Source organism: Corythoichthys intestinalis, chromosome 19 (assembly GCF_030265065.1).
Source record: "Corythoichthys intestinalis isolate RoL2023-P3 chromosome 19, ASM3026506v1, whole genome shotgun sequence".
Classification (NCBI taxonomy): domain Eukaryota; kingdom Metazoa; phylum Chordata; class Actinopteri; order Syngnathiformes; family Syngnathidae; genus Corythoichthys; species Corythoichthys intestinalis.
This window is the reverse complement of record NC_080413.1, coordinates 32,212,885-32,229,534: the sequence shown is the minus strand read 5'-3', so window position 1 is coordinate 32,229,534 and position 16,650 is coordinate 32,212,885. Positions and strand designations below refer to the sequence as shown.

Here is a 16,650-nt window from a genome sequence, read left to right as displayed (position 1 = left end):
TGTAGCAGATCGGATGTTTTGAGTTGAATTTCCAGTATTTGCTTGGCAACTGACTTAGCATCTTTATGACAGACACAAGCCAAGACGCGATTATGGCTCGTCGAGACCTAGAGGACTCGTCTAAACATATAAAGAAGTTAGAGAGACAAAACAAGACTCTAACAACAGAAAATGATGAGCTGAAGAAGGTATAGGTCGAGTAGTATTTTCACTATTGAGCGTTATTATTCATACAAGCCACTCCCAACAATATTGAGTGTCATAAAATGTATATTTCTTTCTTGCTTGTGCCCAGGACATTGTGCTATACAATGACATGCTGAAATCACAGGGAAACGATCTGAAAGATGCTCAAAACCAGAGAAAAATGACCATGCGAGAGTTTTCTGAACTCAACAAGACCCTCTCAGATGTCAGGTATAGTCTACATAAAATTGGTTTAATGTCTGACTGCTTCTTGTTTTTTTAAATATCAGCGTTGTTTGCATGAAAACAGACTTCTTAAAGTGGAAGTTATGACATTACTACCATTTTTTGTCAGTGAAGTATCAACATGAAGAGAGGCAACATGTAAAAATGGAATGATGATGCCTGATGTTTTCGAAACAGCATTGTATTACACTAAATTAACTGTTTGTAATGTTTAAGCTTGCACAATTTAATGCAATGCTATGGTCTAACGTTGAAGCATAGTGAAAATGGCATAGCACCCCCCCCCCCCCCCTTTTTTTTTTTTTTTTCTCTCTCTCCAAAGGATTGTCTCATCTTGAAGTACATTCACAGATTATTCACAACATAGCAACTACAACTACTGACCTGGCTGGCATTTAGAACATTTTTAGTCAAAATTATGACAGAACAGTAATCCACTTCATTACATCTGTTCATGAAACTTGCTGTGAATGCAATTAACGCTTCTAACATGCTGTAATCATATAGTTGGGAACAAATATTACATTTAAATGTTGGTTAATGCTTTTTAAGTAACAGCAGACCAATGTTTGAATTTCACACTATGGGATTGGGCATGATGATGTTTTAAATAAATAACGGTTCCTTAGATTTCAGCTCAAGAGGTTTTTTGTATTTGGTTATTAACTTTCTCAAATATGAGCATTGATGAAATATTATGACCAAACTTACACAGGTTGGAAAAGCAAAAACTTACTCGCCAGCTGCGTGACAAGGAGGATGAAATGGAAAGACAAAATCAGAAAATGGAGGCTCTACGCCTTGATATGCGAAAGTCTGAGAAAGCCAAGAAAGAGGTAGCGTAACAAACACTGATCTTCTCCTTACATTGCAAAGTGCACAATTTGTATATAATTCGCTTTGAGTAAATTAGAGGTGCAACGATTAATTGGCAACTAATCGATTAGCAAATTAACAACTATTTTGATAACCAGCTAGAAACTGCAATTTCTGGAGAAATTACTATGGGGCTCTGCTGTGTGGAGATACAGATCTAAGACCCGTCCGCTTGATTCGGGGATATTTCAGGGACACCTCCTGTTAATATCGGGTCACTTCCTGGTGATTTTTTTTACATTTGGGGGACACGTCCTGTTGATATGACGTCTCTCCCTGTTGATTCAGGGACATTTAGGGGACACGTCCTATTGATATGAGGTCACTTTATGTTGATTTGGGGACATGTACTGATGATATCAGGCCACTACCTGTTGATTTGCCAACACAGGTTGTTTTGCCATTGAAAATGAATGGGAAATTTGGACTTACGTATCCGTCAATGGAATCGACTTACATATGTGTCAATGTAATCCAAGTACATTGGCATCAATAGAATCGACATACATGGCAATGGGAAAGTTCCACTCCAATGGCATCCCATTAGGAATGAATGGGACAGTTTTGGGCAAATTGTGGAGGAACAGTACGTTTTTTCCAAATTCTGCTCCTCACCGTCCCGGAATTTTTGATGTCCTAATTATGTGATTTGGTCAAACGTTGTAGGACAAATAGCGTTTTGAAATGTTTCTCTGTCGAAAAATCCGCATTTATGGGCGAATGGAATTTTTTTTGGTGTCGTTCGAAAAAGTCCCTGCATCGCTGATCGGTCTAACGGTTTGGGCTGCGCACCGCGTTGAAGAAATGCCATTCAAAAAAAAAAAAAAAAAAAAAGGAACTTTAATATATGGGTCATTGCAATGCAAAGCCCCTTTCAGAAATTCTTCTCAGTTGTAAATACTATCAGATTTATTCATTATATTTTTAAGTCAAAATAGGACATGAACAAAAATCTTTAGAAAACAACAATTCACATTTTTGCCATTTTTCGGACATCTTACTGTCTAAAGTAGCTTCTTATAAGACTGCAACAACTAATCGATTAAAATCGATTAATAAATTAGTTGCCAACATATTTGATAATCGGTACAGTTGTAGACTACAATTAAGTCAGCTGTAATGAAATATTATTTTTTGAAGGAAATACGGTAGTCATCTATTTTGTCTTCATTTTTACTTAAACATGCCTGAAAAAATTTAAAGGTAAATTGTGAAGGTAATGGAAAAAAGTGATTATCCGATTAATATATTGTTTAATAAAGTGTCCAATTAATCGATTATGAGAAATAATCGTTAGTTGCAGCCCTATAGTAAATATAAGATTATTTGTAAAGACTACAAAGACAATTTATGCAGGCCTTTAAAAGCATTAAACGCCCAAAGCTTTTAAAATTAATGTAAAGTTGATGGTTTAAAAAAAACTTGTTTTACATAATGTATTGGACTGATAAAAGCATTTTAAAATGATATCGGATAATATTGACATCGGCCTTCTACCTTTGTACAAGGGCTGGTCACAGCCTAACACAGCAGTTATGCTTATTGACCATTAGTTGTCTCCAAGCTAAGATGTGTGGGATTTGTTATGTGAGCAGGCCATTTGCATTCAAGATTTAAGAATTAAATGAAGAATAAAAGATGGAAAAATAACGAATTAAAAACTCATGACATACAGTGGGGCAAACAAGTATTTAGTCAACCAACAATTGTGCAAGTTCTCCTACTTGAAAATATTAGAGAGGCCTGTAATTGTCAACATGGGTAAGCCTCAACCATGAGAGATAGAATGCGGAAAAAAAAACAACTGAAAATCACATTGTTTGATTTTTAAAGAATTTATTCCCAAATTAGAGTGGAAAATAAGTATTTGGTCACCTACAAACAAGCAAGATCTTCTGGCTGTCAAAGAGGTCTAACTTCTTCTAACGAGGTCTAACAAGGCTCCACTCGTTACCTGTATTAATGGCACCTGTTTTAACTCATCGGTATAAAAGACACCTGTCCACACCTTCAGTCAGTCACACTCCAAACTCCACTATGGCCAAGACCAAAGAGCTGTCGAAGGACACCAGAGACAAAATTGTAGACCTGCACCAGGCTGGGAAGACTGAATCTGCAATAGGTAAAACGCTTGGTGTAAAGAAATCAACTGTGGGAGCAATTATTAAAAAATGAAAGACATACAAGACCACTGATAATCTCTCTCGATCTGGGGCTCCATGCAAGATCTCACCCCGTGGCGTCAAAATGATAACAAGAACGGTGAGCAAAAATCCCAGAACCACACGGGGGGACCTAGTGAATGACCTACAGAGAGCTGGGACCACAGTAACAAAGGCTACTATCAGTAACACAATGCGCCGCCAGGGACTCAAATCTTGCACTGCCAGATGTGTCCCCCTGCTGAAGCCAGTACACGTCCAGGCCCATCTGCGGTTCGCTAGAGAGCATTTGGATGATCCAGAAGAGGACTGGGAGAATGTGTTATGGTCAGATGAAACCAAAATAGAACTTTTTGGTAGAAACACAGGTTCTCGTGTTTGGAGAAGAAAGAATACTGAATTGCATCCGAAGAGCACAATACCCACTGTGAAGCATGGGGTTGGAAAAATCATGCTTTGGGCTGTTTTTCTGCAAAGGGACCAGGATGACTGATCTGTGTAGAGGAAAGAATGAATAGGGCAATGTATTGAGAGATTTTGAGTGAAAATGTCCTACCATCAGCAGGGCATTGAAGATGAGACGTGGCTGGGTCTTTCAGCATGACAATGATCCCAAACACACAGCCAGGGCAACAAAGGAGTGGCTTCGTAAGAAGCATTTCAAGGTCCTGGAGTGGCCTAGCCAGTCTCCAGATCTCAACCCCATAGAAAATCTGTGGAGGGAGTTGAAAGTCCATGCTGCCAAATGACAGCCTCAAAACATCACTGCTCTAGAGGAGATCTGCATGGAGGAATGAGCCAAAATACCAGCAACAGTGTGTGAAAAGCTTGTGAAGAGTTACTGACAACGTTTGGCCTCAGTTATTGCCAACAAAGGGTACATAACCAAGTATTGAGATGAACTTTTGGTATTGACCAAATACTTATTTTCCACCATGATTTGCAAATACCTTCTTTAAAAATCAAACAATGTGATTTTCTGTTTTTTTTGTTTCCCACATTCTGTCATGGTTCACTCATGGTTGAGGTTTACCCATGTTGCCAATAACGGGCCTCTCTAATATTTTCAAGTGGGAGAGCTTGCACAATTAGTGGTTGACTAAAAACTTTTTTGCCCTACTTTACCTCATTCACAGAACTGAAGCTGTGTGCCTTTATTATTTTGAGCCAGAAGCACTGTGAGAGCCATATGTGATATGACAGTGCCTTATTGGCACTTTGCACTAGATCCCCCCAAAAACTGATGTTTGCATGATTTTGATTTCAACAATAAATATAGAAGTGCAATGTAGGCACTTTTTCCATAACTTCAGTTAAAATTATTCTTATTTTTCACAGGATGTTTATTGGAAAACCTTGAAGTTGTTACATTTATCATTATTAAAGTATCCAAGTGGGTGTAATACAATATGTTAAGTCCATGACCGCATACCGTATATTGAAATTGGATATTTGGATTTGGGCAATATCGGGATATTAGTTAAAAAGTCATTATCGGACAACTGTACGTAAAAAATTTGTGTGTGAAACTATCTGCAATCGGGCATGGGCATTTAAATATTTTGAAGTGGCATTAAATGAAATTTGCTGATACCTGTAGAAACCCTGAAGAAGATAATAATAAAAGTACACTGTCATTACACGCTTTTATATATTTTGGGAAATATATTTCTTCTTGTGTAAATTGTGTGTTTTGGTAATTAATGAAGATTTCACTTCCAAAGTTATTGACCGAATTAATGTGTTTTCAGATGGAGACTCAGATGGAGGAGCGCGCCGCAGAAGCGCTTAAGGAGAGGAGGTTAAAAGAACGTAATGAATTGGAAAGGGTGAAGGTGGGTACTAAAACAACACCCTTCAAAGGCCAAATGCTCAACTCATTGTAATTTTATTATTTTCAACTGTCATCATTTCTTAAAATGTCGATCTCATAAATTAATGCATTATATTGAAGCAGCTTGGACTAGGCCTTAATGATATTGTACAAAACTGACATTGCGACTTTTGGGATAGATTGCGATATACATTGCGATATTAAAACTAGAAGAATTAGAATACACCCCCTAGCAAAAAGTATGGAATCACCAGTCTTGGACGAGCACTAATGAGTGCAGACATTTTATTATGTAGAACAAACTCAGATAAAAAGCTTGAAAAAATAATGAATTAGCTCAAAAGTTCAAAAACTCCTTGGCACTCAGAAACACTAAAAGAAATGAATAAAAAACATTGTGGTGGTAAGTAAATGCTACTTTTATAGAGAAAGTGCAGGGAAATAAATATAGAATCACTCCATTCTGAAGACAAAAATATGGAATCCCTCCATTTTGAGTAGAAAATATAGACACACCCAGTCAATTTCCTTTCCTTAATTGGGCCCCTGGCTCAGATTAGATCTGCTCGTTAGTCAGCAGTTAAAAGCAGTACAGTTATCACACCTAGGGGGGCTGCTGGACCAAGTGGATTCACAAGAATCATGGCTCCAACAAGAGAGATCTCTCTTGAGACCAAGAAGAGGATTATCAAACTTCTTTAGGTGGGCTGTTAACAGTCAGGTGTATCAAAAATCTGAACCAAGTACAAACAGCATGGCAAGGTTGTTAAAGTTAAGCGTACTGGTAGACCGAGGAAGACATCCAAACGTCATGACAAACAACTAGAGGGCATTAGTGACGGGATCTGTCGTTCACTTGAGTAAACGAATCCATTCCGGATCGTTCAGTAAAAAGATTCGTTCAAACGAATCGTTCAACGAATCGTTCGCCCCCCTCATCTCCCTCCCCGCCCAAACGAATCGTTCGGTTAGTGAACGGGAAGTGACGTTGCCGAACGAATCACCAAAGACCGCTTCGCAGTATAACTGAACGGGAAGTGACATTCTTGGTCCCTCCCTCTCTCTTGCACACAAGCTCCTCATTGACCGCTCGTCGTAGTTTCAGTAATGAGTGACAGGCAATATCATTCTGCTTTCACAGACAGCCTCGTCTCCCTCCCTCCCACTGCTGCAAAAGCGAGGGAGAACTTCCGTGTCGTCTGTCCTAGTTCAATGGGCTCAAAGTCATGGCTCATGCTTGCATTTCGATTGAGGACACGGTTAAACATTTTCCTTTTGTGGGGGGAGCGGGGGGTTGGGGTCGGGGGCGCACGGACTTTCTTTAGCATGTTCTTGATCACATTTACAATGCTGCTGCGACCAGCCAACGCAGCATGCTTGCTGTCACGAAAATAAAAATAAATCGAAAGTTTAATTTCTAAATATGGAACCACCAACACATCATATTTACCTCTCGCTCTTTGTATTTTTGTTTTTATGCTCATCACTATTATTTTTAGTCACTATTGTTAAAACTATAAGTGTAAATAGCTAGTTGTCGAATGTGCTGCTCTGAAATAAAGACAATACTACATTTTGATATTTGCCAGTTTAATTGCAAATCAGTATTAAGATGATCGTATTGAATTTTTGCACTGGTATTAATAAATAAAATAATCCGGTCAACTCCCCTGTCGTCCCCGCATCTCAGATCGTCAAATGCTGACGAGAAATGATTGCTTGCTCTTTACGATGTCGCCTTTCTACCCTCATTAGTCTGTTAAGAAAAATGTAGACATATTGCGACATCTCCCGTGTCCGCGTGCGTTGTTTTGGGGCGCTTGAGTAGCGCATGATGGACGGATTGACATAATTTGTCAAACCAACCGACACGCTCTGACACGAAAAAAAAAAATGAAACACTCGGGAAAAAATGACATGTATATGCAGTTTCATTGCAAATCAGTATTATGGTGATCGTATTGAATTTTTGCACTGGTATTAATAAATAAAATAATCCGGTCGTCCCCGCATCTCAGATCGTCAAATGCTGACGAGAAATAATTGTTTGCTCTTTACGATATCGCCTTTCTACTCTCATTAGTCTGATAAGAAAAATGTAGACATATTGCGACATCTCCCGTGTCCAGGTGCGTTGTTTTGGGGCGCTTGAGGAGCACATGATGGACGGATTGACATAATTTGTCAAACCAACCAACACCTGACACGAAGAAAAAAAAAAACACTTGGAAAAAATTGACATGTATATACTGTTTCATTGCAAATCAGTATTATGGTGATCATACTATATATTCTTTTTTTCTGTGCACATATGAGGTAAATATCGCTGCCATGAAGCCTCCATATAGTGACAGTTCTTTGCCCCCTTCATTGCCGTCACGCGACCGCAGCTCAGCTTTTGCTTGCCTCGTAGCTACCCGTGTTTTAAATTACTGTAAATTTGATAGTATGTCGTAATAGGTAGTCCCGAGTCTGTTGAGAAAAGTAGTACACTAAACCATGCTCGCTAGATTTGTGTGGTGTTTTTGTCTTTTTGAGCTGCATTTGATAGGCTCCACGTTAACAAATATGTGACAAAGTCCTTTCCTTTCATTTTTTGATTCGTTCACCGCATAGTCATTACTGGAAAGTCAAGTTAGCAGCAAGCTAGGTCAGGAGCCGGAGGACCGAGTCACTGAACGGGAAGTGACAAAACTCAGTCTTGCCCCCCTGCCTGCACGCTGGCTGCTTATTGGCCACACGTGGAAGTGAGTGACATACGCCCTGATTCTGTTTCCGGTCCCTCCCCTGCCCGCGATGAGGCTGGCGTCTGATTGGTCGTGTGCGATGTCAGAAGACGCTGCCGCTTGCTCAACGCCCTCCCACGCAGTGAACAAGCACCAACTTCATAGAACGAATCAGTGCAGGTGGTGATTAGTTCGGTCTCGTTCACCCAAACAATTCGTTCAAAAAGAACGAATCGTTCGCGACCGATACAACACTAGAGGGCATATGTCTTGAAAACGGAAGATGTACAACAAGACAAATGAAGAAGAAATGGGGGGAAGCTGAGTCAAGGTATGTGACAGAACTGTGCAAGATCGCCTAAAGGAAATGGGATTTTTATACAGGAAAGCTAAAAGGAAACCATCATTGACACATATACAGAAAAGAACAACACTGCAATGGGCTAAGGAGAGGCAATCATGGACTGAGAATGACTGGACGAAGGTTATTTCTACTGATGAGTCAGAAATCTGTATTGGACAAGGTGATGATGCTGTAACTTTTGTTTGGTGCTGTTCCAGTGAGATTTACAAAGATGACTGCCTGAAGAAAACGTCAAAATTTCCTCAGTCCTTAATGATATGGGGCTGCATGTCAGGCAAAGGCACTGGGGAGATGGCTGTAGTTAAATCTTCAATAAATGCACAAATTAACATTTTAATTTTAGACAGCTTTCCTATCCCTTCAATTGAAAATATGTCTGGGGATAATGAAATAATTTTCCAAGATGACAATGCATCATGCCACAGAGCTAAAACAGTTAAAGCATTATTTGGACAAAGACTCATCCAGTCAATGCCTGCAAATAGCCCAGATCTCAACCCCATTGAATACCTGTGGTGGAAATTGAAAAAAATGGAGACTACTATTTGTCACTCATCAAGTCTATGCCTCAGAGACTCCAAGCTGTCACAAAAGCCAGAGGTGGTGCAACTAAATACTACAGATGTGTTTTGATTGTTATTTCTTTGTTTTTTTTCTCATGATTCCATATATTTTTCCTCAGAATTGAGTGATTCTATATTTATTTCCCTGCACTTGCTCTTTAAAAGTAACATTGACTGTCCACCACAATGTTTTTTATTTATTTTTTTTAGTGTCTCTGAATGCCAAGGACTTGCACTTTTGAACTAATTCATTATTTTTTCAAGCTTTTTATCTGAGTTTGTTCTACATAATAAAATGACTGAGTGAGTGCTCGTCCGAGACTGGTGATTCCATACTTTTTGCTAGGGGTTGTAGATATGTTTTGGAAGACTTTGGGTGACTCACCATGACCACATTGTATTAATATAATACCGTTTATTCCAGGCTAAGCGGGTTCATTTGTGAATGATGAAGATTATTGCTCCATATAAAAGGCAGATGTGGGTAGTAACGTGTTGCATTTGATTTACCTTTTGAGAAAAATATGATTAGTTTTAGTAAACCATACTTTTTCTTGTTGATTCTTGAAGAAGAAACGCTACTCGTACACTGCTACTTTTGGCTACACTAAAGTCGTTACATTTTTCCTCTTAATTCTACATATTGACTTTTTTTTTTTTTGCCAGAGATGCCAACAGTAGCTCCACCAGTTTCACCTATGAGACGTCACAACAATAATCACATGACAGGATTATACTAAACAGACTCAAGCTTCCCGTTCTTCTATCACGCTAGTCTGTTCAATCACACGTCGTCTTTAAAGCACCGTAAAAAATTAAGTATTTGCTGTTTTATTATATATAATTATATATTTAAAAATTTAAAAAAAAAAAAAAAAAGAAAGAAACATCATACACAGTTACATTGTGAGTAACACATGACTTGGGTATTCTTTTTACCAAATAGAATACAATAGAATAGCACTTGATTGTCATTATGCAGTTGTACAATGACTTTTTTTACTTGAGTACATTTTTGATGATGTTTACTTGAGTCTTTCTGGAGTACAATTTTTGGCTATTCTACCCACCTCTAATAAGAGGGATCCAGGACGCCAAGTCTCTGCACACTTGCTGCTTTTATGAAGCAAAAAAGAAATAAATAGATTTAAAAAATTGCACGTCCTGCGATGGAACTATTGTGCACATTGCGATGGCGATGTTTAAACGATATATTGTTTAGTCCTAGCCTGTACTCACTAGAATGGATTTGGAAAATACAATAAATGGAGAGTAAGGCGTACTGGCAATATACATCACAATTTAGGATATAAAAAGTTGTAATGGTTTTTGTTAATGTATCTAACTGAATTTTAGGAGACTCAAAATCATTCACCCAACACCCTATCTGACCTCTTCTGTAAATAATGTAAAATACCTCTTTCACCGCACTGGATTGTGTCCGCTGCCAGGACTTTCCATTGTTTTTGAGTGTATCACAGCAGGAATTGTTTGTGTGGCGCTCGTGCTGAGGATACGCCGCAGTTAAAATGTTGCAGAAAAATGCACTAGTGCATTTGATGACATTCACTTGGGATTTGGAAGAATTTTGAATCAATTTGCCAAATTTGGGGGGGTATTGTGTACACCCAGACGGTATAATGAATAGATATGTTAGGGTCAAAATTGTTTTTAAAGCTTAGAGTTGCCAATATAAATCTCCACAACCAATTTTAAACTTGTTCACATTGGTAAAAAATTAATTAGCTTGATGTGCCACATACTTCCTGCCCTTCACGGACTCCGTAGCCTTATTATTGGTTCCATCTCTTCCAGGTAAAACCATTTAGCACATTTGCCACCACAGCCTCCCCTGAACAATCCCAGGAGGTGGGACGTCTGCGGGGTGACCTGGCAAAGAAAGCCCACCTGTACGAAGAGGAAATAGCACGTCGGCAGGCACAACACAGCAATGAGTCGATGGCGTTGCGCAAGGAGCTACGTGATGCCGAGAGCCAGCAACTTAGCCTCCAGAAAGAAATCCTGATGCTCCAAGACAAGCTAGAGAAGACTCGAAGAGAGAGGTTTTTCATCCTTTTCTTACTTTCCATATTTTCCATGATAGCTGCCCTTGGATTTCTCACTACTCTATTTTAACAAAAAATTATTGTGACGTTTCTGTCCGCATTCTTTCTGCTATGAAAGTTTACTGACTTTGCAGTTATGTATTTGTTGTGTCTTTCAGTAAAAGGAATTCAAGCAATATTTACATATATATTTTTTATTTTAATGCAATTTCTGGTAAATGTTCATTAATTTGACTTCAATATATTATACTTTGAAATCTAAGAGGGTAAGGCTCTAAAATATTCTTGTTGCAATGATTACACCAAACGAAGAACCAAGTTTCACAGATGGAAAGTAAACTGTAAAGACATTTATTTTAAATACACAACAAATGCAGTTTATCTCATAAGGTTGTAAGCCATCAAGATGACTATAAAGTATTTACAATTAATCATGCCTTAGGTGAAACTTATCTCTTCTGTTGGTTTCAAAATTTTAGCAGTGAGACTGTCCGTTTGAATACCAAATTTCGCATTAGTTGCATGAGTCCCAAGTGTGTTACGAATCAAGTCTCAAACAAGTCCCAAGTTTTTCAGTTGTGTGCAAGTTGAGCTATATGTTTATGTCGAGTCACAAGGTTATGTTGAGTCAAGCAGAGTCGCATCAAGTCCTAGGTTATTCGTCACTATCGTACCACAGCCCACCCACAAAACACTCAAGACAAAAACATCTTCTTGGAAGTCAATATCAGAAAAAGAGCATGCAGTCCAATTTACATGGAATTAACCAGCACTAAGCTGTGTTGGACAAAAATATTTTTCAACATAAATTGCAGGCTCAATATTGGTTCCTTAAAACGGAACTACTCAGAGCACAAAGTCCTTTTGTAAAAAATACCACACAGCAAAGGCGTTAGTTAAGCAATTTATTTTAAGAGTAAACATACTGACATACAAAATACATATCATTCCAATGATTCACAAGGTTACTAGCTTATTTGCTCGCGTCCAGGTTTCATTTACATGCCCTCACTCATCTTTAATGGCAGATGGAAGTTCAACATGGTACCTTTTTGTCACTTAAGCGTGGCATCCACATGATTCAGCAGCTCCACTGAAAAGACCCAAAGTATTCTGTGGAATTTGACAAAATGACAATGCAAACAAAACACTACAAATGCAAAAAAAAAAAAGTTCGATGTTAAACTATGCTCCGACAAAAATTACATAGGTCCATCTGTTCGATGTTGCAATTCCATTTGAAGACGATATATTCATGCCAGACCCTAGAGGGCAGTGCAGTTTTACAAGGTGACAATATAACAGAAGTCAATACAACCTGCCATTTGTCTCCGCAATGGCATCCAGGAGTTTTGTCAAATGCTATTCAAGCTTTTGCTTCAAAAGGCATAAAAACGCGAACTTGTGGTAAACAAGCAGATGTTCCGCCATGTTTGCTGTAGTGAATGTTTAGTAGCAGGCGAGGCCTTTCCGCAACACAATCGTTTTCATACGGCAGCGGCAGCGTCACCATGTAAACGACCCCTAAGCCACCTTGCGAGAAAGAACAATTTACAGGTCCTTCTCAAAAAATTAGCATATTGCAATAAAGTTCTGTAGTATACTGATAAACATTAGACCAGAGGTTGCGCTAGACTTTTTCGTTGTGTCATTTTGACTGACAGGGTCATAAAATCCGGTCATAATCTATTTTTACCCATTTTTAAAATGATGATAATGACATTGTGGTGACCCTTTTTTTGGCATAATTCACCTTCCATACTTGTGTGTCCATTTGGCCGAGCGCGTTAGCGGCTACGACACAGTCACGTGACAGAGACACTTAAGAGCTGCGGGCGTTCCGACTTGAATAGAGTTTTCACAGAGAGCAGCAGAGCTGCAGCGGCTGGACACAGCAATTCGAGCTAACAAGACTGTTAACATTGCATACCGCTTCAACATATTCAATAGTATTTGTTTTTCATTCATTTGAAATTAATATTCTGTCCGAACAAGCTTAACAGAGAATCCACACCGTGCCATCACACATCAAGCAGATGAATATGTAACTTTTTCTCCGCAGCTGACTGTGGCCCCAGTAGGTAGGCTACATTATGGAACAATGAAATTAACAGTTTACCTGCCGTGGCCTGAACACTGAGTCTTACACCTTCCTCCTGGTGCGCATGGACTTATTGCGTGCCCGCTTGTGCAGTCCCCGTTTTTTCACCTCTTATCAACACCATCGTCGTTTTGGGGCTTTTTGAAGAAACTTCGGACACTCAGTTGCCTTGACATTTTTCAGAGTAAGGCCAACGACGTCATGCATCAAGAGAGACAATAGCTAATTAATATGCTCACTCGCCACCCTGTGGTCTGGGGTGTGAATTGCAACCTGTCAAAATGACAGGTGGACTTCAGTTTTTTCCGTCACCGTTTTAAAAAGTCGGTCAACGACGGAAAATATTCGGTTAACGCGACCCCTGCATTAGACTCATATTTTAGATTCATTACACACAGCTGAAGTAGTTCAAGCCATTTTTTAATATTGATGATTTTGGCAAAAAAAGTCAGAAAAAACAAAAATCCCTTCAAAAAAATTGCATATCATGTAAAGGTACTCTAAAGAAGCTACTAACCTAATCATCTGAATCAACGAATTAACTCACCTGCGAAAGATTCCTGAGGCTTTTAAAAACTCCCAGCCTGCTTCATTACTCAAAACCGCAACCATGGGCAAGACTACGGACCTGACTGCTGTCCAGGAGGCCATCATTGACACCCTTGAGCAAGAGGCTAAGACACAGAAAGAAATTTCAATAGGCTGTTCCCAGAGTGTTGTATCAAGGCACCTCAGTGGGTACTCTGTGGGAAGGAAAAAGTGTGGCAGGAAACGCTGCACAACCAGAAGAGGTTACCGCGGCCCGAGATTGTGGAGAAGGGCCGATTCCAGACCTTGGGGGACCTGCAGAAACAGTGGACAGAGTCTGGAGTAGAAACATCCAGAGCCACCGTGCACACATTCCCCAGGTCAAGCCACTTTTGAACCTGAAACATCAGCAGAAGCGCCTGACCTGGGCTAGAGAGAAGCAGCACTGGACTTTTTTCAAATGAAAGCAAATTTTGCCAGAGTTTGGAGGAAGACTGGGGAGAAGTAAATGCCAAAATGCCTGAAGTCCAGTGTCAAGTAACCAGTCAGTGATGGTCTGGGGTGCCATGTCAGCTGCTGGTGTTTTATCAAGAGCAGGGTCAATGCCGCTAGATATCAAATTTTGGAGCACTTCATGCTTCCATCTGCTGAATAGCTTCATGGAGAGAAAGATTTCATTTTTCAGCACGACCTGGCACCTGCTCACCATGCCAAAACCACTGGTAAATTGTTTACTAACCATGGCATTACTGTGCTCAATTGGCCTGCCAACTCTCCTGGGATATTGTGAAAAGTTGACACTGTGGATGAGCTCAAGGCCACTATCGAAGCAGCCTCACAGGCTGATTGCCTCCACGCCACGCCGCATTGAAGCAGTCCTTATTGAGTGCATAGCGATATAATTGAAGGTTGACTTTTTTTAATTAAAAACTCTTTTTGTATTGGTCGGATGAAATATGCTTTTTTGAGATAGGGATTTTTTTGGTTTTTCTTAAAAGCAATAAAAGGCTTGAACTACTTCAGTTGTGTGTAATGAATCTAAAATATATGAAAGTCTAATAGCAGTACATTACAGAAAATCAGAATATGCAAATTTTTTGAGAAGGGCTGCTCTAATTAACGAAGTGCTGCGTTTAGGGAGACTAGGGGAATTACACAACTCCCATGATATACCTGGTTACATATGCTATGTTGTGCATGTAAGCAATTTTTTTTGAGTCAACTTATCTCAAGTCGACTCGAGTCGAAGTCCCTAGGCTATGACTCAAATTCAATTGTTTGATTCATGTTGGTAAAGTGTAGGAGTAAATATGACCTCAGCTAGCAGCCTCTCATTTTGATCTGCACTGATGAAGACGCCACTGTCAGCAAATGTTAAGTCAATTGAGTGCACTTACGACACTGTAATCAAGATGACAAAAACCATTATTGAAGGTGATGCTTCTGCCCAGGCTTACATGTGACACTCAGCAAATCGATTTTATAACAATGTAAAACAATAGCTATTATTTCATATGTACATGTGGATGACAATTGAAAGCGTATGGCCACATTCATGGTACTTTCAGCATTCATTTTCAAGTCCCCTCGAGTTATGGAGAAGTCCAGATTTTCAATTTTTTGAAAAAGTACATTTGACTTCAGCTGCCGTTTGTCGATCTCCAGTTGTGATCAGTGTTCTGCTGTGGCAGGTTCCAAGCCGATTTCTCTGCAGGCATCACCAGTTTCCAGGCTTGCAGTTGCTTCTCATTTTACAATTACACACGTGTCGCAAAAGAAACTAAATCATCGCTTTTCTACTTTCACCCTTAAAGTGATTTGCTGTTATGAATTTGTATTACAGGATTACAACTAAGGTTTGTAAAGTGTCACAGGTTTAACAGTGTGTTTATTCTCAACAGTCAAAGTGAACGGGAAGAGTTTGAGAACAATTTCAAGGAAAAGTTTGAAAGGGAAAGAGTTCTGCTGACTGAAGAAAATAAAAAGCTGTCCAGTGAATTGGATAAGGTAAAGTATTAGAAAACAAAAATTACCAAGTTTATCTTGCACTCTAGCCATTTCCTCTAACTGAGCCATATAGATAAATCAGTCCTTAACCTCATGTAACCTCTGGGTTGGCCGAAATGCTCTCATCAAATGCTTCCACTCCACCTCCTCTTGCATGCCAAAGAAATCACTGGTCAATAACCCACATAAAAGCAACACTGTAGCCTCCTTTACTCTGCAGTGGAATGGTACTTTGATTCTGCGGTTCATTTAAATTAAGGTTTTTTTTAAGTTTCATTCAGTGTGTACCCAGCACCCCCACCACCCTCATGAGGATAAGCGGCACGGACAATGATATGATAAGCTTGGTTTACTGTAGAGGTTCAGAGCCCTTTACGGACCTTTAATATACAGTGCCTTGCAAAAGTATTCGGCCCCCTTGAACCTTGCAACCTTTCGCCACATTTCAGGCTTCAAACATAAAGATATAAAATTTTAATTTTTTGTCAAGAATCAACAACAAGTGGGACACAATCGTGAAGTGGAACAAAATTTATTGGATAATTTAAACTTTTTTAACAAATAAAAAACTGAAAAGTGGGGCGTGCAATATTATTCGGCCCCCTTGCGTTAATACTTTGTACCGCCACCTTTTGCTCCAATTACAGCTGCAAGTCGCTTGGGGTATGTTTCTATCAGTTTTGCACATCGAGAGACTGACATTCTTGCCCATTCTTCCTTGCAAAACAGGTCGAGCTCAGTGAGGTTGGATGGAGAGTGTTTGTGAACAGCAGTCTTCAGCTCTTTCCACAGATTCTCGATTGGATTCAGGTCTGGACTTTGACTTGGCCATTCTAACACCTGGATACGTTTATTTTTTAACCATTCCATTGTAGATTTGGCTTTATGTTTTGGATCATTGTCCTGTTGGAAGATAAATCTCCGTCCCAGTCTCAGGTCTTGTGCAGATACCAACAGGTTTTCTTCCAGAATGTTCCTGTATTTGGCTGCA

The 16,650-nt window shown here is 39.4% G+C and overlaps 1 protein-coding gene across 5 annotated transcripts in view; it reads left to right on the top strand.

Annotated features, from left to right (window-relative positions):
• The window catches only part of cdc42bpab (CDC42 binding protein kinase alpha (DMPK-like) b), a 175,554-nt gene that overhangs the window by 112,273 nt on the left and 46,631 nt on the right, over positions 1 to 16,650 (top strand). For all 5 annotated transcript variants that reach the window (XM_057822569.1, XM_057822570.1, XM_057822567.1 and 2 more), the window contains exons 13-18: positions 73 to 188; positions 296 to 417; positions 1,148 to 1,268; positions 5,222 to 5,305; positions 10,773 to 11,020; positions 15,554 to 15,659. In XM_057822569.1, coding sequence (XP_057678552.1) covers positions 73 to 188; positions 296 to 417; positions 1,148 to 1,268; positions 5,222 to 5,305; positions 10,773 to 11,020; positions 15,554 to 15,659 — 797 coding nt within the window. The remainder of the gene's footprint in view (positions 1 to 72; positions 189 to 295; positions 418 to 1,147; positions 1,269 to 5,221; positions 5,306 to 10,772; positions 11,021 to 15,553; positions 15,660 to 16,650) is intronic.